The 23,599-nt window shown below is 58.2% G+C and overlaps 1 protein-coding gene across 5 annotated transcripts in view; it reads right to left on the reverse strand.

Annotated features, from left to right (window-relative positions):
• Positions 1-4,580: 4,580 nt before the first annotated feature.
• Positions 4,581-23,599, reverse strand: part of LOC141747535 (ankyrin repeat and fibronectin type-III domain-containing protein 1-like) — a 267,665-nt gene continuing 248,646 nt past the window's right edge. For all 5 annotated transcript variants that reach the window (XM_074597926.1, XM_074597923.1, XM_074597925.1 and 2 more), the window contains 18 exons: positions 21,042-21,243; positions 20,511-20,718; positions 20,024-20,218; positions 19,662-19,775; positions 18,938-19,035; positions 17,414-17,504; positions 15,145-15,252; positions 14,786-14,885; positions 14,037-14,169; positions 12,486-12,605; positions 11,901-12,116; positions 11,402-11,568; positions 10,937-11,087; positions 10,001-10,169; positions 9,564-9,730; positions 8,821-9,031; positions 7,828-8,510; positions 4,581-5,808 (listed from right to left, as the gene is read on the reverse strand). In XM_074597926.1, the coding sequence (XP_074454027.1) occupies positions 5,521-5,808; positions 7,828-8,510; positions 8,821-9,031; positions 9,564-9,730; positions 10,001-10,169; positions 10,937-11,087; positions 11,402-11,568; positions 11,901-12,116; positions 12,486-12,605; positions 14,037-14,169; positions 14,786-14,885; positions 15,145-15,252; positions 17,414-17,504; positions 18,938-19,035; positions 19,662-19,775; positions 20,024-20,218; positions 20,511-20,718; positions 21,042-21,243 (3,421 nt within the window). In that variant the 3' untranslated portion in view covers positions 4,581-5,520. The remainder of the gene's footprint in view (positions 5,809-7,827; positions 8,511-8,820; positions 9,032-9,563; positions 9,731-10,000; positions 10,170-10,936; positions 11,088-11,401; positions 11,569-11,900; positions 12,117-12,485; positions 12,606-14,036; positions 14,170-14,785; positions 14,886-15,144; positions 15,253-17,413; positions 17,505-18,937; positions 19,036-19,661; positions 19,776-20,023; positions 20,219-20,510; positions 20,719-21,041; positions 21,244-23,599) is intronic.

Genomic DNA, 23,599 nt, shown 5'->3' on the forward strand with positions numbered 1-23,599 from the left:
CTAGACGCGCTAAAGCCAGCTGGAGCTTTCTGATGGTGCTAACATTACCAGGAGTCCCATCTCCTCCAATCCAAGTGTCCTTGTGGTTGGGAAATTGTGATCTCGGTCTAAAATCTGCCTTGTCCGGCCCAGTTCCATATGGGAAGTGGCTTTGCCCACAGTGTACATAGACCAGCGTGTGGTTTCTCAGAGGAACCTGGGCCGCCTGAGTACAGGCTCCTTGACAGCGAGCCTCAGGCCAACAGTGTTTTGCTCAGCGACTGCTCGGTGAAGCTGCATCCTCAGTGGGCATCTGTGCTGGGGATGGAAAGTGTGGGCAACCCTTTGAGTCACCCGGCATAAATCTGATCGCACCACACTTCAATTATACGGAAACTCTATTTATAAGCTGCGTGGGTAAACAGTCCATGCAACTGTACAGTAATTGTACAGAGTTCCTACAGATGATAGAGCAATAATTAACTTAGTAATTGCATGTGCTGGAATAGCCCTAGACCTTCCCCTGTGTTTTGGATGGCTGGCGTGGCTCTTGCTCGCTTTCTCTTCTCCTGTTTGAGAGAAGAAAGGCTTCTGCTGCTTCGACAGGTCAGGCTCAGAGCATCTCTCCTCTGTGGATGTTGCAGCTGCTTTATAGAAAGGGTAGCTCTTCAGCTTTCCCTCGTAACCAGGACTAAGGAAAGAAATTTCAAAGCAGGAACACGAGAGAGAAGTGAAAAAAAAAAGGCGGGGGGGGAGGGGGGAGAAAAAGGCAAAAAAGACAAAAAGCCAATAAAAAAACATCTCGGACTCAGAGAGCCAAACCTTGGGAAACACAAAGCTGGATTCGTGTCTGATAAACTGAGCAACTCCGTTTGGATGGGAGAAAAGAAACGCAGATGCTTTAGAACTGATGCCAACAAGCTCCTAATTTGGGGGAGGAAATTCAGAGTGTCACAGTTCAGGTTCATTTCTATGAATCCATACAATGTGAGCAAATACCATGCAGGGTGGCTCTTCTGGTGATGTAAATTAATTCATTCCCATTAACCTTCATGGAACTATGCCAGTTTTCTCCTGCTGAGCTTCTGGACCTGTGTCTACCTCCAAGCGGAGGGAGCAGAAGACCTGGCTGCTGGACCGGACAAGCTGATGTTTGGCTTTGACTGTCCCCAACAGCAAAACCGAATACACTGATCTGCATTTAAATGCTGTTAGTGACGGAAGTGATGCTCACAAAGAGATGAAAAAACCCTTGCAAAGTACAAATTGTTCTGTAGCGTCATCTTTTGGTGCTCCACAGGACCTAGAGGCCACATGTCCCAGCCGAAGAGTCCGGTCCCTGCCTCCCAGGCGAGGTAGGACATGCATCCCCATGCGATGCCCACTGCTGCCCTCAGAGCCTGATGCTTCCATGCCGCCAGCTGGAAGGGAAACCCCGTGGCCATGGGGTTTGCTGTTGGCGTGAGGTCAGCAGAAGACGAGCAGCGTTGGCATTGTGAGCTTTTCTGTGGAGCTTGGGTTTGTGGACAGCGGGCTGCTCCTGATTTCTCCCAGACTTTTGCTTCTGCCCCACCTCCCAGATGAGCATTGCTTACACCTCCCTAACCCAGGCAGGAGTTTTAAGGGTGCCCCGTCCACCAGGAGGGGGGTTGTCTGGGGCAGGTAGGGGTACGGCACCCAGGTGGGGATGGTTTCCCCGTGCAGGGCGGTACAGAGGGGGCTAGTGGGCACAGGGGGTGCTTGCCTGGGCTCAGGTGGGTGCATGGCACGTGGGCGGGTGCATGCGTGTACGGGCACTGTGCTGGGCTGGATATCGTCAGTGCCTGTGGCTGGCAGCATGGGGCGGCACGGGCACTGCAGGTTGGGTGGTGTCTGTGCCCGGTGATGCAGGTCTGCGTAGGCACAGTCCCCCCGGCCCCTCCTGGACTCTAAACTGCTTTGCTCATTAAAATACTGGGGAAAAGTGATTACTACAAGCAAAATAATGTCTCTTCCAGCCCCACCTCCACTGCTTCCCCACACCAGAAGACAGCAGGGCCGATGCCAGATGCCAGATGCTCTGGGCATCTTCCTCCGGAGTGAGTGCCAGGCTGGTCCCCATGAAGAAGCCCACCTTTTGCCAAACCTCTGTCACCGGTGCACTTAGCAGAGAGTGCAAGGAGACCTACCAGGGCAAACGCCGTTAATCCTTGTGCTGCTGAGAGGGCCTGCCCTGTCTCCTCCTCACCTGACAGCAACGCCTTGCCATGCCGTGCCAGCTGCCCAGAGAGTGATGCTGAAGCTGGTGGGAGGCTGTCAGCCCCCTCAGCTCGGGGGGCAGGGGGGGCTTGCTACCAGGTGCATGGCTTTGGGTTGGCGAAAGAAGGGGACAGAGAGCAGCTGAGGCACAAGGGGGGTGAAGAAGTGACAAAGCAAAGCTTGAGCCACTGAACCCAGAGCCTCAATAGGGCCTTGAGCCACTAAGCCTCAGTCTTAATGGTAACACCATTCTGCTTAAAAACATGCATGATATAGCCTTCAAAATTAAAAAACAACCTTCAAGTAAACAGGTCATGGCTCCAGGCTGGTTCCAGCGGCCACATTGGCTCTCACAGCCCTCAGCACTGAGATTACAGCCTTAGAGACTGCCGCGTACAGAACCTGCACAGTATCTGCTCCTGCTCCTTGGCCATAGGGAAGGGCAGGAGAGCATCCGAAGGCTTCAAGACCTGTTTGGGAAGAAAACATTGGGATGTGCCCATGAAGCTGCCCAGGGAGAGAAGGAGAACGTGAGAAGATGCAACTGCCTTTCAAGTGCCATTCTTCAAGAAACGTTGTGCAGCAGAGCGTGCCCCAGAAACCCCTCTTTTTCATCCAGGCCCTCTTTGCTCTGCCCTTCAGTCCTGCCTTGAATGGTGGTCCCACCTTATCATGCACCGTTCACCAGGGCAGGGCAAAGGTGTCTGTAAGTCCGTCTCATGGGGCTGAAGATGTGCTTGGGGGAGGAGTGAAGCTTCCGTCAGGACATCACGCATCCCAGGGAACCTGGTAGGGGGCGGCTTCCTAGGTGACTGCTATGCAATGCCCACGCTTCCCACTCTGACTGCATCCAGCTCTGCTTCTACCCAGGCCCCTGCCCTTTCCCTCTTCCTCTTCCAGGCAAGGGGAGGAGCTCCCACCAAACCATGTACTGCTTTTGTTCCCAGCAGCCAAGTGATACGTCCTGCTACATGGCCAGAGAAACTCCTGCAGAAAAGCACCATGTGGCCAGCAAGATCCTGCCACGGGCAGGGGCTCTGCACTGAGCCGTGTGGGTAACCAGATCCCAGCAGGGTCTAGCTGCAGAGCTTGCCCCATGTCCACCCTGGACAAGGAGCCCAGCACTTGGCTTTGGCTCACTGGTCCATCTCTCTTGGTGGAGCAGGGCTTCTAGGAAGGGGGAACAATTGCTGAGGACAAGGGGAGGCCTTTTTCCCCTCTGGGGTCAAATGAAAGGGCAGCAAGAGCTGCACGGGTCCATGCTCAGGAGCATCAGGAACACAGACGTAGCTTTCTGTATGGGGCCCTGCTCTAAGACTGAATTCACCCTGTGACTTCCAGAAAGCTACTTAATAGTTTTCCACCAGTTGTGCCTTCCCTCTCCTCTGCCCCAGGCTCTGGGCATGGGTAGGTGATACACATGAACAGGCTCTGGCTCGGGAAGGGCAACCCTGCAGCTCCTGCCTCTTCGGAGGTCGATGCCCATGGATGCCCAACAAGGACAAAACTCCACGGGAACCTCTACACTTACCAACCTGCTTCTTCCCTGACTTGCAAAAGCACGATTGATTTTAACCTGAGGAAGGAGATGAGCGAAGTGGAAGGGCGATGGGAGAAGTACCTTTTTAAATGTTCCTTTGCCGCTCGCCTCCACGTCCCATGGCGGTGGCTGGGCTGACGTCAATGCGGTGTCGTTGATTGGCACCAGCTGAGGGGCTGGCACATGATCCTGCCCTTCGGAGTGGCTTTGACGCGGGGCGGTGAAGGGCTCGTGCTGGGATGTATTCCTGCCCGCACCGCACAGCGTGCTGCTGGCTCTCCACAGCGAGGCAGGGAATGATCAACCCCTGAGGAGCAGGAGGTCGGCAGAGCCTGTCCCGCAGAGCCTGTCCCACAGAGCCCCCGCCTTCGCCCCTCACCCGAGGATGGGGTCTGCTGCCCAGCCCGCACCCTCCTTGCAGGGAGAAGGGGTTGGAGGCGGCTGCTGAAGGGGCACCAGCAACACGAGCCTCACCTTGCGATGGACCCACAGCCTCGCACCTCGCTCGCGGCTGCTCGGTTGGAAGTGTTTGTGCCAGCTGCAAGACAGCTGTGAGCTCTTGCTGCCTTCCACACGCTTCTCCTGGTGTTCTTCCCTTGGTGGAGGCTGCAGGACCAGATTAATGCATTTAACTGCAGATGCCTGGGCCCTACAAACACTCCCACACACGCGATTTGTGTGTTCACGTAAACCTCCACTGGGTGGAAAGCATCCCATCAACTGCTCCTGGGAAAGGTGAGCCCAGACCTTGAAATCGGGGCTAATCCAGGGGATGAAGGAACACCGCACATCAAGCCGCAAGAAGGAAAAGAGGAACACACAGTCAGCAGCAGTCATCTTTACTATGGACCACAGGAGATCAGAAAAATAACCTTGTTAACAAGAGACCTAGTGGCTAACAAAATGTCATGCTATAAGACATACAAGAGAGGCCAAGTACAATCACCAGAACAAAACGGCAACTGAGGAGGAAAGGAAATCCCAGGTGGTGTGCAGGATGCTGCGGCAGACGCCCTATAGCAAACCTCTAGTGGTGGCACCAACGCAGCCGTGCGCATGTTGTGTGCGTGGGGCGGGCTACGTGGGTTCCTTTTGCCTTTAAAACAAGTCAAAGGGTCTTCACCTCTTACACAACTCCAGTATCTCTAGCACAATTATTATTAAATTTTTTTTTGGGGAAAAAAAATAATAATACCATTTTGTTCCAAGAACTATGTGCAAGAATTGTTTCTTCAGGTACAGTGAAAGGAGGGAAGATAGAAACACCCTACTCCGTGCTGTCCTTGTGACTCGTGCCCTCTCCTCATTGACACCACAGCCCTCCCCAGCAATCCTCTGTGGCTTCGCCTTCAGTGAATACCAAACAAGGCTTTTCAGAAGAAGAAAGAAAGAAAGAAAAAAAAAGGTATTGCTGCTTCTTCTTGTAATATTTTTCCTCTCTCTCTCTCTCTCTCCCCCCCTTTCCCCTTAAAAATGTTTACTTTCAAAAATTCCATTCCTGCAGAGATTCCTCCCAAGCTCTGAGGTCTCCGCACTCCACCCTCCTCTTCTGCAGTCAGAAAAACTGAGTCTCGATGTCTCTTTGGTTAAAAAAAAAAAAATAAAAAAAGAACACAAACAAATAACACACAGCCCAGTATGATCCCATTCCACCCCGGGGACGCCTGATGAGAGGGTGTCTGTGGAAGAAGGAAGCATCAGAGACGAGCTGTCTGCTCTCTGGAAGCTGAGGTCCCCGTGCCATCCGTCCGGCTCTCCTCCTCTCATACAGTGGTCGCCGGCCCGTACTGGAGCACCAGAGGGGACGTCTCCTTGATCCGGACATAGAACCGCCCCTCAGGCCGGGTCGTTTGGAGGGACAGAGGCAAGAAGTCATCAGGAAGCCACCGCTCGCTCTCGTCAGAGGCGAACACCAGTCCAAAGTGCTCCAGCTGCTCCTCGCCGTAACAGAAGGCGGCTGAGCCCCCCAGCACACCGCGGGAGACGTCGTTCATCTCGAGTACCACTAGCTTCACCACCTCCCCGGCGGACGTCTGGCTGGTGATGTGCAGCTGCAGAAAGAGAAAGGTGGGAGAGATGCATAGTAAGGGGGAGGAACCAGGGCTGGAGGCAGTACACAACATGTCCTACAGCGGTGACCATTAGGATGGAGGAACAGCTGCCCCAGTGCTGGCCGGTGAGCAAGCAGCAGTGGGGCACGGAGCCATGGGCACGCTGTGCCCATGGACGCCCAGTGTGCTGGGGCTCGAACTCATGTGCTGCTTTCTTGCCTCCACTGCACAGGAGTCCTCACAGCTGTGAGTCCTCACAGCTCCACTCTTGCACGTCTCACCTATGGCTCGCCCGCTCTACTCAGGCTGCCCCACCGTCCCGTTACCACCCATTGGAGAGGGACAGTCCCAGCCCTGCTCCTGGCACCATGGAGGGATCTACGTAAAGTTCCTCTCGCGAGCAGGATCCAGACCGTCAGACCAGCTGTACCACAACGGCTCTGCCAAACGAGCACTGCTGAGCTGAAGACTCTTTGGGAAGTGGCGCTAAATTTTATTCCCATTCACAAGCTTGGGGTTCTCCCACCCACAGCTACCCTCGCTCTCCCTCTCCGCTTCCTTGGGGACTGCCCTCTGAATCCCAAATATGGCTGAGAAAAAGAACTCATCTGGGCTCTGGCTGCTAATGACCATTGGGAGCCCGCTACTTGACTTCAAAGGCCCTAAAGCAGGACATCCATCCTTGCCTGGGCAAGGCGACAGTTTCCTTTGGCACATCCCTAGGAGCCTGCGGAGCGCCGTGAGCAGTGCCCCGGCAGGGTGGTCCGAGCCCTCGGCCCACGTGAACCCTGATGGCTCTGAACAATCGTCGCAGGGCTCAGCTGATTTACACCAGCCGAGGAGCCTTTCCTTTGAACTCGGCTTTCTTCGAGAAGAACATCATAAAATGCTTTCAAGCAGGCATGTCCAGAGCCTTGCAACTTCAAAAGCCACGTGGGCAGCCCGCCAGGAACCCGAGGGCTGCGCGTCAGTTGCATAGAAATCTATGGTAATTTCTCAAACAGAAAATAAATACTGCGGGTCAGATTCCCCTCCGATTCTAACGTCCCTGCTGGGTGCGGAGAAACCGGCTATCAAAACTCCCCAGCAATAAAACCCATCGGCCCATCGGATCTGTCCTTCTTCTGCCATTTTATGGACAGGTTGCACTCGAGCTGCTCCATCAGCCCCTGCTCTGGGGACCGGGAATGTTGGAAGGGAAATTTCAATGGGGGAAGGAGCTTCATGGCTGGGAGCAAAGGAGGTGGCAGAGCTGGAGGGGGACCTTCCAGAGATGTGTGCCCTGGGGACCTCCTCCATGGGCATCCCACCCGGAGCAGGTGAGGGCGGTCAGAGCTGGGGGGTCAGCTCTCAGCAGCAAAGCCCTCGCGGAGAGGGGTCAGGTCACACAGTGGCTCCAGCAGACCCCAACGCCTGCTGCAAGGCGGCAGCTCTGCCTGCTCCCCTCCACGGGCTGGAGATGAGTGGCTCCTGCTCTCCCTTCCCCACAGGCACACGGTGGGGAGCACAGAACCCGGGGAGGGGAGGCTGTGGGAGGGACAGAGAGAGACAATGGGGGTGATGGCTGGATTGTGGTCAGGGGGCTGATGTGTTTGAACCCCAGGACATGGCAAGTGAAGCCCCTCGATGTGACCTTTGCTCACTGCCTGCCCGTGCTGGGTGCCACTAACCTACTGTCAGCCACTGAACCACGGACCGAGAGCTGAACCACGGCTCCACTGCCTTGTCCTTCAAAAATACCCTGCCCGTGGCCCTGGCTCACCCCCTCCACAGCAGCGGCTACCACTCCTGCAGAGCCATGTGCCCCATCCTGCACTCCCGGAGGCCTCATCACTGCTGCAGGGATGAAGGGACACAGGACAGGAATGCTGCAGGTCTCCAGGGGACCTCACTCCTGGGATGGTGGAGGATGGAGAGGGCAGTGCCAGGCGAGGGGCACGCGAGCCACACCACTGCCTGCCTCCCCATCCTGCCAGCCCTTTCCATCTGGGCACGGCTGCCCTTGGCAGGCTCCGGTACCTTGACACTGGTCTCTTTGGAGAGTCCGGTTTCATACTGAGGGCAGACCTGCAAGGTGACGGAGCCCGGCTTCTTCCCTTGGTCGGCCAAGCACCCGGGCTGCTCTGGCTGCTCCTGGAAGCTCTGAGTCCACTCGGCTGAGTGCGTTCGGAAGACGGGCTCAGAGCCCTGCCCGCCCTGGCCGCGCTCTGGGCTGGGTGTCGAGCCAGTCCCCAACTTGAGCTGGCCACAGTGGCCCGTTGTCCTGCCCTCTGTCGGGGAGCTGTCGACGGAGCCGGGGCAGGACTTTCTGGACACCTGGCAGCGTGGTTTGGGGAAGTCCAGGCTGCTGGTTCGAACACAATACGCCTGCCGCTTCTCTGTGATGCGCAGCAGCTCGATCTGCCGGCTAGGCAGGACAAAGTCACTGTCGTAGAGCTCAGGGGGTGGCCGGGGCTCCTCTGGAGGCGGTGGCGGCGGTGGCGGCGGTGGCGGCGGTGGGGTCTTGAGCTCGTGGGTCTGCAGGACATCCGGGGCACTGTCCCGCAGGGTGCGGCCAGCTCTCCTGCTGCAGCACTCAGGCCCCGAGGAGGAGTACATCAGGTCCAGCTCCTTTGGGCTCTGCGCCCTGCTGGAGTCGTAGTCGCTGTCGGTGGCCAGGAACACCTCTGAGGAGCCCTCCTCGTCTGACAGCCCGTGTGAATCTGCCAGGGACGTAAGAGAAGTAAAGAGGGGCTCAGCCTTGCTGTTGGCAACCCTGTCTGAGGGTTTGCAACATCTCGAGTCCAGGGAAGCCCCTGAGCGTTTACCCCCTTGCTGTAACACCCATGCCGCGCTTGCTAAGGCACAGTCAGAGCAGGTCCTGCCCCAACCGAGACCTACTGCCCTGCCTGTACTCCCCACGCTGGTCCTGCCTGCACCCCCTGCCAGCCAGAGCCGCGGTCCCGACCCCCCCTGAGCATAGGCAGCCCCCCGAGCCCACCAGGCAGGAGCTTTACAACGGCAGGTCCTTACCCGAGTTGAGCTTACGGCTGGTCTCTGGCGAGGGCGCCGGGGAGGGCAGGTAGTCGAGGTGGGACGAGGTGGATTGAGTTTTCTCCTTCATGGCACCACCGGCCTCGCTGAGGAAGCCGCTGAGAGACACCCCGCAGGAGGGCTGCTTGTACCGGGCGTGCTGCAGGGCATCCATAATCCAGCGCATCTCGCGCCAGATCTCCTCCATTTGCTGCCAAAATAGGAAATGAAGGATTCCTTTCAAAAAGCAAACAGCAACAAAAAATCCCCACAGCAAAGCGCAGGCTCTCCCCACACACCTTTCCCAAGAGGTCAAAGCTTCGGGGGAAATCCCCAAATCAGGAAATCCCAAGAAAGTGCTCTTGGGTGGGAAGATGCTGCTTTGACCACCAGCAACTGCCAGGACTGATCAGCAGGACTGGAGTGCTGGGAAAGGGGGTACTGTGGGGTGGTCCTTCATGCGTCCATCCCAAAATGCACTTCCAGGCCCTTTTCTTAGTAAGGTGGGGAACCACAGAGCAGGAGCCTCCAGCTCTCTAATCAGGGTTTTTAATGTGATCATTGCAGTAAGAAGTGGCTAGATGATGCCTATCTGCCACGTCACAGAAACCCCATGAGGTTACACCACTGAACAGCCCTGGTGGAGATGTTCCTGTAGGTCCTACAGGGCATGACTGTCCTGGCCACATCCCGTGGCCCCCGTCGAGCCTGGCTCCCCCCCAGCACGCTCCTGCTCCATGTACCTGGATGTAGTCCTGAAGCTGCTGGTGCCTCTGCTTGGCGGTGGAGAGCTCGGCGTCGGAGAAAGCCTCCCTGAGGCTCTGCTGAGAGAGGAGCGACTCCAGCTCCAGGAGGGCAGACACCTGGCAGTACTGCGTGATGAACTCCCGGTCGTATGTGAAGAAGTGAACTGGGAGGGGAAAAAAAGAGAGGGAGGAATGAAAAATATCATGTCCTTCACTGTGGATGCCCTATGGGCTCCTCCCCACTCACCCAACACAGGGAGGAGGCAATGCTCTCCTTTGGCCTACCTGGACAGCCCTCAGCATCCTCCTCCATCCCTCCTCTCCTGGGGAAGACGAGGGAGCTCCAGCCCACCCCACCACCCACTCCGGCTCTCGGGAGCTATCAGACGGCAAGGAGACCAGCAAAGATGACTGTTGGCATTCCCCCTCCTCACCTAGCTCGAAGATCTGCAGCGGCAGCGTGAGGAAGCCAGAGCGAGGGGTGTAGGGGTTGTTCTGGCCCGGAGCAGTGCAGACGTCGTCCGATGGAGGCAGTAGCAGTAGGAAGGAGACCTGGCCCCCAAAGTCCAGCACCTCTTGGCTGTACAGACGGAAATCTTTGGCCTGCAAGAAGACACTGGAGGTAACAGCTGCAAACATCACCTGGTGACCCTTCCACCAAGTCCTCATCCATAGAAGAGTCCTCAGGGATCACCTGCAGCTGGGGGACATTGCCATTTCAGCACACAGCCAGGGACTCCTTGCTTCTGGCATAACCTGCATATCTCCCTTTCTCTCCTATTTCTCCTAAAAGCCCCTAAACTACTGGTCAAAGTCACTATGACAGGCTCTCAGAGAAGTGCCACCACCTGCCCTGCTCAGAGAGGTGCCCTCACAGCAGCCTGGCCAGAAGCACGTGCCTGGCACTGGGGCTGGTGGGCACCTACTCAGTAAATACTCAGCATGGCAGAGGAGGTATTTCCCCCCATGCAGTCTGGCCCAGGAGGCTGCAGCTCCACCCCATGGCTCACAAGGCACCATCCTGCTTTGGAGGCACAGAGCTGGGCTGGTCTTATGCTGCAAGGGCTGAAGCCAGGACCACACCACATGGCAGGCAACACTGCAAACCCAGATTCACCATCCTTGCTTTGGAGGTACACGTGAGGGTAAGACAAATATCTCCTGTGGACACTGTCCCTGGGCAGGCAGATGTTTCAGATGCTGTTTGTCCACCACTTGCCTTCTATTTGCATGGGACTAAAATCTGATTGATGCTTCAGGTCCCCAAAGTGGGGCCATGGGCTGCGGTACCCTGCCTGCTGCTGTGACCAGCACGGTGCTGCACGGCTCCTTCCCATTCCTCCTCCCCAGAACTCGGCACCTGCCTGTACCTCTTGCAATGGGATGTTGACCAGGGTCATCAGCTCCTTGATGGCCACCTGGAGCTCCTGAAACAAATGGTTCTGGGTGGTCTCAGCCTCTGGCTCTGCAGGAACAGGCTCCTCCACGCTGGCCATCTTCTGCAGCCATTCCCACTCCTCCCTGGAGAAAGGTAGAGATGGACACGTGCAGCTCGTGGTGGACCTGAATACGCAATCGCTACGAGAGCTATGTTTACTTGGCTGTTCCCCCCAGACAGTGCAGCCCCCCGGGGGATGTGGGAGCTGTGGAGGTAGAGGGGGACCTTGATTTGCCCCAGCTCCAGGCTGCATTGCATGGCAGGCAGCAGGGCTGAGAGGGAATATTACGCTGCTGCCAGGAGCCCGAGAGCAGAAGAGCATCCATTCGGGTGCTCTCAGTCTGGATGGGACAGAGGAACATGGGCTGTCCCAGGTGAGCTGCCCTGCAAGCCCCACCTGGAGATGTTGGGGTTGGAGCGAATCTTGACGTGGCACAAGATGTTGGGGAGCCGCTCCGGCACCAGCACTCGGATCTGATCCACGGCACTGCAGAGCTTCAAGTAGCCCAGGTAGAGGCCCGGGGAGAGGGCATGGCTGCTCCGCTGGTGGTAAGCCAGCTTGTCCTGAGGAGAAAGGCACTGCTGGATTGTGCAAGCCCTCGAAGCGGGGCTCTCTCCTGCCCCCATGTCAGGTGCCACGGCACAGCCGGCAGAAGGGAAGCAGCGGAGCAGGTGCTATCCAATAAATCCGGCATCAGCCTGATGCCTCCTCTCAAAGCAACAGGGATTTTGCAGGCTGGCTGGGCTCTGCTCCCCTTCTGCCTGCAGCCAGGACCAAACCCTCGGTAGCCCAGGCTCTGCCGTGGCCATTCCAGCCCGAGGAGGAGCAGGGAGTGCTGGTGGTCCCGCAATGGAGCCCCCTGCAATCCCCTGCCACGATGGCATGGGTGCAGCACCTGGATGGAGATCAGCAGCGTGTCCAGAGCAGTGGGTTCCTCCGGGGAGGACACGGACTTGCGGCTGGTCTGCAGCTTGCAGATGGGAACCCAGCGGACGCTCTCAAAGGTCTGGCTGGTCTTCACCTCCTTCAGCGTGATGATGAGGATGTTGCCCTGTTTGTCTTTGACAGGCTCAAAGAAGACCTGCCCCAGGTCCTGGATGCCCAGCAGCCCCTGTGTGACCGGACAGGAGGACAGGAGAAAGCAGTGGATCAGGGGCCATCGTCTGCAGGTCTAGGCAGCAGGGACATGGCTGAGGGTCTTCCCTCCGCCAGCTGGAAACCAGCCTGCCCAGCAAAGCACCCACGGACAGCCCCCAGCCCTCCTGCACGAGACTGCCACAAAGTCTGACACCCCATTGCCCCATGACCGGCGTCCTGCCAGGGGGGACAAGGCAGGGGCACCCAGTCCTGTGGCTGACCGAGACGCGGGCAGGACTGGCACAGCCTTGCATTTTCCTGGACGCAGCACATCCATGTGCTGCTCCCAAGGGAGCCCAGCTCCCGAAAAAGCGCTCGCTCTCCCCGCCATGCCCACCCTCACCTGCATTTGCGAGATGGCCAGCAGCATCTTGAAGCGTGTCTGCAGGATGCAGGAGCAGGACGACTGGGAGACGGTGACACACTGCCGCAGCCACAGGATCTCATCCCACATGCACGACACCTGCAGCACACCAAAGGGCCGTCACCACTGGCCACCGCTGCCTGCAGCCAGTTCACACAAAGGTGTTTTGGGGAAATCCAATTTCCCTTTCTGTTTGAGCTGGGTTAGGAATGTGCAGGGGCACATATCACCTCTCAGCAGGGGTGCAATTTCCTGTGCCACAGGCACCCTGAGATGCCTTCAGGCACCTCAGGGAGGGAAGCACCATGCCATGTCCACCGGGCTATTTGTCTTCATCTAGGACGGAGACCTTCTTAAGTTTGAGTAGTCATAGAATCACAGAATCATAGGATCGTCTATGTTGGAAAGGACCTTTAAGATCATTGAGTCCAACCATCAACCTAAAACTGCCAAAACCACCACTAACCCATGTCTCTCAGCACCACGTCTGCCCGGCTTTTAAATACCTCCAGGGATGGCGAATCCACCACTTCCCTGCACAGCCTGTTCCAATGCTTGACAACCCTTTCGGTGAAGAAAATTTTTCTAATATCCAATCTAAACCTCCCCTTGCGTAACTTAAGGCCATTTCCTCTTATCCTATGGAAGACGGCCAAGAGAAGGAGAGAGAAGACAGCCTTCTCCTCCACTAGATAAGAACCAGCCAGCAAAAGATATTGGCCGTGAGCTGCCCACCTGTCACTACTGACAGCGGAGGAGCAGGCAGCAGCACCCTGCATGTCCTGCTCTGTACAACAGAGGCAGAGCTGCCACGGCAGGATGTTGCAATGAAGCAGTCAAACAGCTGAGAAGCTGCTGGCATCCCTTCGGCACCTGTCACAGCACGCAGCCTGCCCAGCGCTGCGCCGGTCCATCGCCCACCTTTGGGCTTCCAGGACTGGGGTGGAAATGCCATTCTCTGGCGGTTTCTTGGTCCATGCCAAATCACAGCCAGCGGCAAGCCTGCGGGCTGCCTGCGGCTGTCAAGCCCCAGCACCTGGGGCGGAGGGGAGCTGCTGCCAGTCGAAGGCAGTGGCGGCGGACGATGCCCGCTTGGCTCAGCCCGGCACTCCCAGGCTGCCACCGTCTCTCGGCATCGCTCTGTCCTGTGGAGTGTACACGGGCAGTGGCACAGCAGAGGTCCTGGAGGCAATGTCAGGAAGCCCAGGAGCTGCCAGATGTTGTGTCATCTGGTGTGTGTAGCTGGGCTAGCTCATGCTCCCTTGGTGCATGTGGGGTGTCCCCTGGTGCTGCTCCCAGCCCGAGTCAGACCCAGCCAGCCCCGGGGAGAGCCCCACAGCGCCCTGCGCACACCGGGCACTGCTGCCTGTGGGGGCAGCATCGGGAAAGGTGCTGCAATGTAGGTGCTCTCTGCAGATCGTGGTGGCCATCATCTCAGTAGCGTCTGGGGTGATGGCCAGGCAGAGGCGCATCAGGGGACACGCTGTTGCTGTGCCCCAGTGCACAGCACAGGGTCCCTGGGCCACCCACCTTGGTGAACCAGAGAAAATCCTGCATGAGCAGGCAGGAGTAGGTGTCATCAATCTCCACCACGGGGATCTGGTCTTCGTGGGTCACCAGGATGTTGTCGTCCTTGTAGAAGATGGCTGTCAGGTAGAGGCCCCTGCATGGAAGGGAAGACAGACTTCAGTGTCACCTCCAACTTCCAGCTTCATTTCCCAAAGGGTCTCTCTCCCGAGGGCAGAGGAGATGCCCTGCCCCAGGTCTCAGCTCCGCTCCAACAGCCCATGGCAGAAGAGGCACACGGCAAGTACAGGAGTAGGAACAGGAACCCAACGCTGACAGCAAGGGGAGCCTGGACGATGCCATGGCTGATGCCATGGCTGATGCCCCGGCCAGCACAAGGGAGGGCGATGGGACCAGGCTTGTGCAGGAGACACGCTGGGGTGCCTGGAGGCCAAGCGTGAAGGTGGGTGGTGGGAAGGTGGTGCGGTCTAGAGGAGGGTGGGATGTTGGGTGATACTTGGAGATGGCACAGGGATCTGGGTACAGGGGCAGCTTGGCAAGTCCAAATAGAAATATCAAGGAAAAATGTTTGATTTCTGGGCAATAGGACTCATCTCCACTGACACCATCACCTCGCTCCAGGCAAGGACCCACCTCTGAGCACCCCCAGCACCGGGCTTGGGCTTGCAGCCCCAGGCCATGCCCAGGATGGGCAGCCCTACGTCCCCGCCGGTAGACGAGCTCTCCACCACCCCCGTGCACCAGCCCCTCACCGCTTCAGCGTCTTGAGAAACTTGCTGCCGGGGTGGAAGAGGTGCTTGAGGCTCTTGGAGACCGAGTGCTTCCTGCTCTGGGGCTGGTTCTTGCAGGGCTCTGGGGAGCAGAGAGCAGAGGATGCTGCAGCAGGAGATGAAGGGCCGCACCAGCAGCCCCTGTCATGGCATGCTGACCCGGTGGGAAGGCTCTGCCAAGGTCTCCCCTGCCTGAGCCATCTCCCTGCTATGCTCATCCATCATCCATGGGACAGACCTACTCCTGGTGCCAGCCCAGTCCCCAGCCCATGCCACAGCCCTGGGGGGCCCAGCTGGATCCCTCACCCCAGCCTCCCTGCAGCGCCGTGCCGTGCACTCACCGTGGCAAACGCAGTGCTGGTGGACGGTCTTCACCTGGCCCAGCAGATGGTCCAGAGCTTCAGCTTGTCGCCTTCGCCGAGGAGCCCGGCCATCGTACTCTCGCCAGTCTGCGGGGCACAGACCAACATCACCCCCAGCACCTACCCCTCAGCCTGCCAGAAGGAGGGCTTCCCGTCCCCTCCTCTCCATGGCAGGTCACCTCCTGGCACCATACCTATGTGTCCCACAGACACGGCACAGCACATCTTGGCACGGCAGCAGACATGGGTGCTGGGCACCTCTGTGTGGGCTGGGCTTTGGGAGATCCCTGGTTTTGCATCCCTCTTCCCAGGAGCACCCTGGCTCTGCACAGCACCCCATGGCCACCAGCCACCCTCCAGCATGGCAGAGGGAAAGAACAAGGTCCCGTCTGTTGCGGCCGCACTTCGCCGGCCTTAAAAAATAAAATTCTTTCCAGTGTCTTCCTCCAGGTCTTCCCCAGAGCTGCAGCTTCCTCCGGGTGAGTGCTGAGAGCTGGGTTCACCTCGGCAAACACATAAATAAGCTCTCCTGCCAGCTCCACCCGCTGCGAGACGGCAGCAGGACCAGGAGCGGGACCGGGGACCGGCCACCGCTTCTATGTTAGCTTTACATTAATTGCTTTAAACACCCCCTGTGTCCTGCCTGCTGCTGTTTTCCATGGAAAGTTCAGCTCTGTTAACTTTGGCTGGAGCTCACCACTATTTTTAGGAGCTTTAAAAACACCCAGGGAGGTGCCTGAGTATATTCTGCTGGGCCAGGGAGGGATCTTTACTGAAGGGAGAAATATTAATGGAGATAAAAATAAATAAACCCCACTCATGTCTGTTTCGCTTCAGCCGCGCTCTGTATCGATGCCGCTGCATCTCGGTCACAGGGGATGTGACCTGTGCAGGATCGCAAAGGGTCTTTAAAAGTGGGTGCAAACATGACAACACCCGCTGCCAGGACAGGGTAAAGCCAGGGCAATGCAGTGCACGCATAGGCCTGCTATATGCATTCATATACATGCAAATGTATTTTTTGCATCTTTCCCTACCAGTGCTATAGCGCCTGTGTATCTGCAGCTAGAGCTACGCGTGGTGCCTGTGCCTCTCTAGCCCCATCTCCTCCACCCATCCGCAGCGCATTCACTGCTTGCATGCAGCAGCATCCCTGGTCCCTTGCTGCCTGCATGCGCGGTGGCAGGGACACTTGCCCACCGCCCTGCTGCTGCTGTTCGGGACGGGCTCAGCCTCCCCGCTGCGCGTGGGGCTGCTCCACACACCGCCCATGGGGCTGATCCCGTGGGAACACCGTGCGTTGCTGCAGTGGAGACCCAGCTGGGGACTGTCGGCGAGGGGCAGCGGCCACCTCGGAGCCTGCTCGGCCCTGAACTTCACCCTTTGGGGCTGCTCCTTCCAGTTCAGTCCTCCTGGCCTGTCTCCCTCAGTGCCTTGGAGTGCCTTGTGTGACATGGGGTGGCTTTTCCCCTCTGCTTGTCCTGGTGCCAGCGTGGGGAGGTGATTGCTGACAGCTCAGGGCTCCGGTCTCTGGTGGGGCTCGTGACGCCCATCCCAGCTCGCTGCCAGGGAACACAGGTCCCCGGGGCTGGGCTGGATGGGCGAGAGCATGCGGTGGCACAGGGAGGGTTACAGCCCCACTGCCACCCAGGACCCACTGCCACCCAGGACTGCAATGGCTCTGAGCCCTGGGGGGACACCTCCAGGGGCTGAGCTGGGGCATCCCACCATGTCACCCCTCAGCATGTGCCAGTGGTGGTTTTGCACAAGATTGGCCGCTCTGGGGCAGATGTCATTGAGGGGGGTGAGGACTGACCCCTCCCAAAAGCTGCCCCGCGCTAAATTACAAACCTCTGCTAAAAACCACAGGGATGTTTTTCCTTCCTGCAGAGGAGATGGCTGCCTTACTTTCCTTTTAACTAAGAAAGCAAAACAGCCTCTCTCCTAGCTTTCTCCTTAGGGTGGGCAGATGCAGGTGGCCTAAAACGGCTCAGCCTTTACCAGGCAACGACGAGAATTTCAGGTTGAAAAATAAGTGTGTGGCAAAGCTCCTGTTGGCTGGAGGCAGCATCCCGGACCCCCAGGCACAGCCTCCCTGCCTGGCCCGAGACCCCAAATGCTGCCTCTGGAACACTAGACTCCATCCCAGCAGGGAGAGGGACCCCAGGACGGCACAGGGAGCTGCCGCCTCCCCCCATCCATCCTGCAGCCGGTGCCAGCTCATGCCAGCATTCCCACTGGTACTTACTGGAAGGGATGGCGAAAGGGGGCACGGAGGCTTGCGGGGGACCCCAGCCCTTCATGTTGTAGGCGGACACCTGGACGTAGTAAGCTGTGCCCTGCGTGGAGGGAAGCCACACTCAGCCCACCAGCACCTCTCCTGGCTCGGCGTGTGAGGGAAGATTCCCCCTCACCCGCAGCCCAGTACACCAGTACACCATGAGGAGTACTAAACTGGGAGCCCACAGCCCGGCTCACCGCTCTGACCTCCCCCAGCTGTACAAAGCTCTTGTTATCAGACACCAGAGAATCCCCACAGGCCGGGTGGGTGGTTCTGGGGGAAAGCGGAGGAAAGATGGGATGCTATGAACACCCTTTGCCGGGAGATGCTCCGGCCCCGAAGACACGGGGCTTCCACAGCCTGGAGGGTCGGGGTGCTTCCTTCCCGCTGGAACATGCAAGGATCCAGCCCCTGGAGACAGGGAGCTGGCTCAATGCTGTTGAGGGGCTTGTGGCACGAGGACAGTGATTAAAGGCCTCTGATTAAAGCCCAGCCAAGCTGCCAGATGTTGCAAGGCCTCCAGGCACTCATGAAGGTGGACAGGAGCCTGCGAAGCAGCTCTGAAAGCATGATTGATGGGCTCGGGCCACCTCCTTGCAGCAGCAGTGCTCCAGGCTCCGCTCGAGCCCTGTCCTGCTGTGGACCAGGGCAGTTCTCCTGCCGGCTCCGGGGCTCCAGCACCGCTGCCTGGGCTAAGCCCCTCCGGCTGCATCGAGGGCTTTCCCTGCTCCTCGAGCCGGTGGTCCCTGCCTGCTTGCCCCGGTGCTGCAGTGCTGCACGCCCCTGGTAAGGGTGACCCCATCCATCTCCCCGCATTCCTATCCCAAGCTCCATCCTGTCACAGTCCCCATCCTGCCCTATGTCTCTCCTGCCAGTCCAATGCGAGCTGGGGACAGGATGGCAGCCCCCGGAGAGGGGACAGCTGACAGGCAGCGTGGCCCCTGTGGTTCTCAGGAAGATAAAACAGGGGGCAGCCCCGGCCCCAACCAGCCCGTGACCTTGCCAAGATCCTGGAGATGGAGACAGGGCTGGTCTCCCCTCTCCAATGAGCGATGGGGCCGGGGCGGGAGGTCAGTCTGTGCAGGTGGCAGAGGAATGAGCCACTGATTTATTGCCCAGGAGGAGCACGGGTGGAGATGGGAGCGGGGTGGGGGACAGAGGATAAATCAGGCACTTGGTGAATGGACCCATTCTGCCTTTCGCTCCAGCGTCCCCAGGCATCCTGTGCAGGGGATTTCCCCATCGCCAGGGCGGCCATGGCCCACGCAGGGACAGACAGATTCCCCTCCCGGCCCCACGCTCTTAGCTCTGCCTGCAGACTGTGCTGAACACTGCCGCGGCACAGTCCCATTCCTCCTGCTTGAAATGATGTCCCATCCCCTCCCTGCATCAGCTGCAACTCCACGGGCTGCACCGTGGCCAGCAGCTTTTCCCGGCCGTGGGGTCTCTCCCCCGCAGCCCAGACCCCCATGGGACACCCCGAATGCTCACCGACACCAGCCCCCGGATGGTGAAGTGCAGGTTCTTCAGCTTGTCGATGACAGCCTCCCCCAGCAGCGGTGAGAAGGTGGGGGAGGAGCTCCACTCCACTGAAAGGAGAGAGAGACCCCAAGTTACCGCGTGGTCCTGGAGAGGGGACAGGCTACCAGGACTGGCTGCAGGGAGTCAGGGCCAGCAGCTGCAGGGGACCATGGGCAGCACCAGAGGGAAGGCAGGGGAGGTGGGGGGGACAGCATGGCGAGCTGTGGTCCTCCTCAACGAGCCACATCAGACAGGGTCAGCACCCTCAAAAGATGGGTCAGGAGCTGGGAATGGAGAAAATTCTCCCAGAAGCCAAAACATCGGGTTTAAATGGGTGAGGGGCACAGAAGCGGCAGGACAGCAAAGCCCCACGGCGTGCAGGGGCAAACAAACCCTTGCTTGTCGGGGGGCACACAAGAGGCCCCCCTGAGTTTTGCCTTGCTGCAGGAGGGTGGTTTGGTGTGTCTCCCACCGTCTGGGTGGCAGCCGGGTGGTATCACAGTGTGCAGCCCTGGCGCCTCCACGCTCGAGCACACAGGTGGCTCGGCAGGGGCTCTGCAGCCACTGCCCATGCCCCTGGCACACCGGCGTAGCACGCACGTGGTGACCACCCCAGTGCATCCCCCTGGCACACCTGAGGTACTTGCCATTGCCGCATGTCCCCCTGCACTGCTCTGGGGACCCTGGTACTTACCTTTGTACTTGGTGACAACGGCAGAGTTAACGCTCAGGGGCTCCCAGAAGGTCACCTGCACCGAGGAGCTGCTGGCCACGGAGAGGTGGACGTTGGTGGGGGCGTCCGGCACTCCTGGGGACAGAGAGGACCGTCACTCCGAACCCCTCAGTGTCCCTCCTGGGCCTCCCCCAGCATCCAGGGCCACATTCCTGGAGCGCTCACCCCCTCTGCACCCATTACAGCGAGCTCTGGCTACAGGGTGCAGATATCCTCTGATGGGCGCTGGTGCAGCCTCATGCCTGGACCACGTACAGCCCTGCTCCTTCCCCCAGCGCGGGGGCTGGCCCCCAGCCCCCCCAAGCCCTCCTGCGGGCACTCACGGGCATGCTCAAACCCTGCCTTCATGCGCTTGTAAAGCCGGTATCGCCACTCCCAGGCCTTGAGCTGCTTCTCCTTCTCGGAGCAGTCGGCGTTGGGCGCCTCGTTGACCACCTGCGCCGTCAGCTCGTTGACGCGCTGCTCCGCTTCCCGCACCAGCGTGGAGAGGTGCAGTGAGCGGCTCTCCAGGCTCACGACTACGGGGAGGGTGGGCATGGCCACGGGTCCCAGGAGAGGCGCCAGGAGGAGGGAAGAGAAGGTGGTTAGGGCATGCCCAGGCTCTGCTGGCACCAAGTCCCATGCCGAGACCCCATCCTCCCCTCTGTGTCCTGCTCCCAGGCTCCACTCAAGCCGCTGCTACAGCCTGCACCAGTTTCCCAGAGCCCAGTGACCACCTCCCCACCCAGACTGTGCTGACTGGGGTGGCCTGCTTCACCAGGCTGGGGACCCAAGTGATGGGCACGGCACGGCTCTCCCACACCAACTCACAGTGTGGGCTTTCCTTTGCTCCTGCCTGCAGCAGGGCCCTGGCGATGGGAGCGTTGTTGGTCATGATGGCAATGTCCAGGGGCAACAGCCCCTCGCTGTTGGGGGTGTTGAGGTCCAGTTCCTCAGGGCTGTACTGCTTCAGCAGCTCCTGGACCCTGTCTAGGTCCTGCAGCTCCACGGCCTCAAAGAGGGCAGCATTGCTCTGGAACTGGGTGGAAGGAGAAATGCAAGTCAGTTGAGCATGGGGCACCCTCTACCACACCCAACACCCCAGCCCTTCACCAGCACCCCACAAACCCAAACAGGGGGGGCTGCCCTGGTCCCAGGAGCTCAGGAGCATCAGCTTTTTGCAGGCACAACCGGATGATGCTGAGCAAACACCCAGACAAGTTCCATCTGAACCTCCTCCAAAGCAGTTTCACTTAAGGCGCTCTTGGCCTTCCACCCAGGTGACAGCACAACCCACACATGGACCCTCCAGCCCCATCTTCCCAGCCATGGCAGCACTGGATGGAGCCAGCAGGCACTGACCAGATAGGACTTGCGGAGCTTCTCCTTCTCACCCCGTCCTGCCAGGCTGCCCTCGTCAAAGGACGTGTAGTTGACACGGAATTTCCCAGAGAGGTTTCGGTAGAGCCTCTTGGCCGCGTTGGGCGAGGAAGGGCCCGGTGGCTTCCTGGCCTGCGCCAGCTGCAGGTCCCGCATCTGCTGCGTCATTTTAGGGGAGGATGACCTGGGAGAGGGCAAGACGGTGTGGGGAAAAAAGGCATGTGAGGACATGCCAGAAAGGCAGAGGCACATCTGCAGCGTTGAGACGAAGGCACGACCCAGGAGAGCCAGAGCAGCGCTGGGGCAGCACCCATGTGAGAGGCTTCAACGTGGATACTGGTACCAGAAATGCCCTCATCCACCTGTTTCGGCTGAGGCCGGTCCATTCCTCCTCCCCATCACTGCTTCTGGTCCTGTGAGGGTCCTGAGGGGCTCGTATGAACCCTTGCAAGTGAGGCATTTCCTTCCAGACCCAAGGGCCGGTCTGGCCCCACTCTGCCCTTGAGCTGGGGTGCCCCAAGAACCTCAGGCAGCTCAGCTCTGCAACTGGTCCCCTTCCATCACTCTCCTTACTCCCAGTCTCTGACACCCAGCTCCTGAAGAGATGGGCTGCCCCATCGAGGGCCGCAGGAACAAACCACCCCCCAGCCCTGTGCTGGGCGAGTGCTGCCCACCATGCAGTTGGCTTGGGATGGTGTTGTGCACCCTCGTCACATCCATCCTTCTAGCAGGAACGCACCTCCTGCACTTATTGCTGGGCCTCAGCCCTCTTTGGTACGTTACTTTCCCTGGGGTCTTTATTCCAGCAAAGGGCACCCTCTGAGCATGAAGCAAGAGGGAAGGAATGGACAAAAGGCCATTTCTAATGGCACCAAGACAATGCAGGTCCCAATGGGGACCGGTGACCCCCCAGCCTCCTGCTCACCAGCAGACTCAGGCTCCACAGCTGCTCTTCACCTTCTCCATCCAGGTTGATAAAGCTAAAAAATCTTTTCCCTACTCTGATTTTGATGTCTATTTTAAATAACCATGATAAATATGTACAAGTCACCAGGAAAGCTGGCATCTTTTCTTGTCTTCACAGAGGGGGAGCTGCCCCTCTCCCTGGAGCCGTGACCCTCATGTCCCCACCAAGACCTCATGCCCACCAGCAAAGTCCCCGGTTGCAGTGCGATCGTGGCCTCGCTGCTGCATAGGGCTTTTGCCCATGAGTCATCCCTTACAGCACCGAGGGTTTTCACTGGCGTCAAACATCTGATCCCCTTCTTGCCGTAGCCTGTGGCACAGTTCCCAGACAAGGAGCATCAGGTCTAAAGAGCATTTAGCACAACAACGCTTAACACAGTTTCTCTCAGTTTTGACCTCATAGCCCTGTGTATAAGGTCAGATATTTAGGAGCAAGGTCTTCCCCGTATCACTTTATTGGTTAAATATCAAGCAAGGGGTAAGCGTGATAAAAAGCGTGACAGTTGTCTAGAAGGTCATGCCAAAAGGCTACCGCAAAGCTGTGCCTGCCATGATGATGTTTATAAAGCCACCATCAGGAGGCAGGATATTAATAACAGCATCGCTACGTGCTCTTCGTTGTCCTGCTTTCAGATTAGGCACAGTAGGCTGCAGAAGTCCTTTAATGATTTTACCTTTTATTACTGTGATATTTAAAAGCGGAAAATGGTGGGGAGGTTGGCTCCTGCCAATCACTCATCTCACTGGCTTCAGCCCACGGATTTAGAGGTCTCAAGCGTGGCTCAAGCCGCAGTGTCAGGTTGCTGCCCTGGATTCCTCTAGGGATGGGAGTTATCTGGACGTAGGGCTCTACTGACCGGACAGATGGACAGTGAACACCAACCACGTGAGCTTCAGGTGGCAAGACACCCCTAAGCAACCATGTGGGGGTCAGTGAGATCTGTGCAGCAGGGTCCTGGTGGTTCTGGTGGGGAGGAAGGGGAGCAACTCTCCACCAAGAGGGCATCACCACCTGAGGTGAAACCTGCACAATGCAGGGAAGCGCTGGAGAACCAGCCCTGATCTCACTGGGACCTACCCAGCTCTGGACACAGAGTCCTCCGCTTACAGCCGTGCCACCCTGAGCACATCGTGTTTCCTCATGCACATGGAGCAACTTCTGGCACAGCCACTGCTGAAGGCTCCTCATGCCAAGGGGCTCCTCACATGCCACATACAAGCCTCTACAGACAGCCAACACAGGACCTCAAATATCAAAGGAGCAGAGAAGTATCATGCAGTTCTGCAGTCTCTGGTAGACAGAAATTCAGAGAGAAAAGCCACCCATACCTGTGCAGACAGGGCACCCTGGCAGGAAGAAGCAACCAGGAAGGCAGGTCCCATGGACCCTTGACCCATGGACCAAGCCTGAGAAGCAAAGTGCTATCTGACATACTTAGGAAAGTGAAATAACCGACTTGGGAGCCTCTCCAGCAAAACCTTGCCTTTTATCTTGCGTCTAAGAGCTCCCTGCTCCCAAGTCCTCCTCTCTCCACCCCCAGCTGCGGCTCGGAGGTGAAGATGACTCTTTTAGC

The sequence above is a fragment of the Larus michahellis genome, chromosome 8 (assembly GCF_964199755.1).
Source record: "Larus michahellis chromosome 8, bLarMic1.1, whole genome shotgun sequence".
Taxonomy (NCBI): domain Eukaryota; kingdom Metazoa; phylum Chordata; class Aves; order Charadriiformes; family Laridae; genus Larus; species Larus michahellis.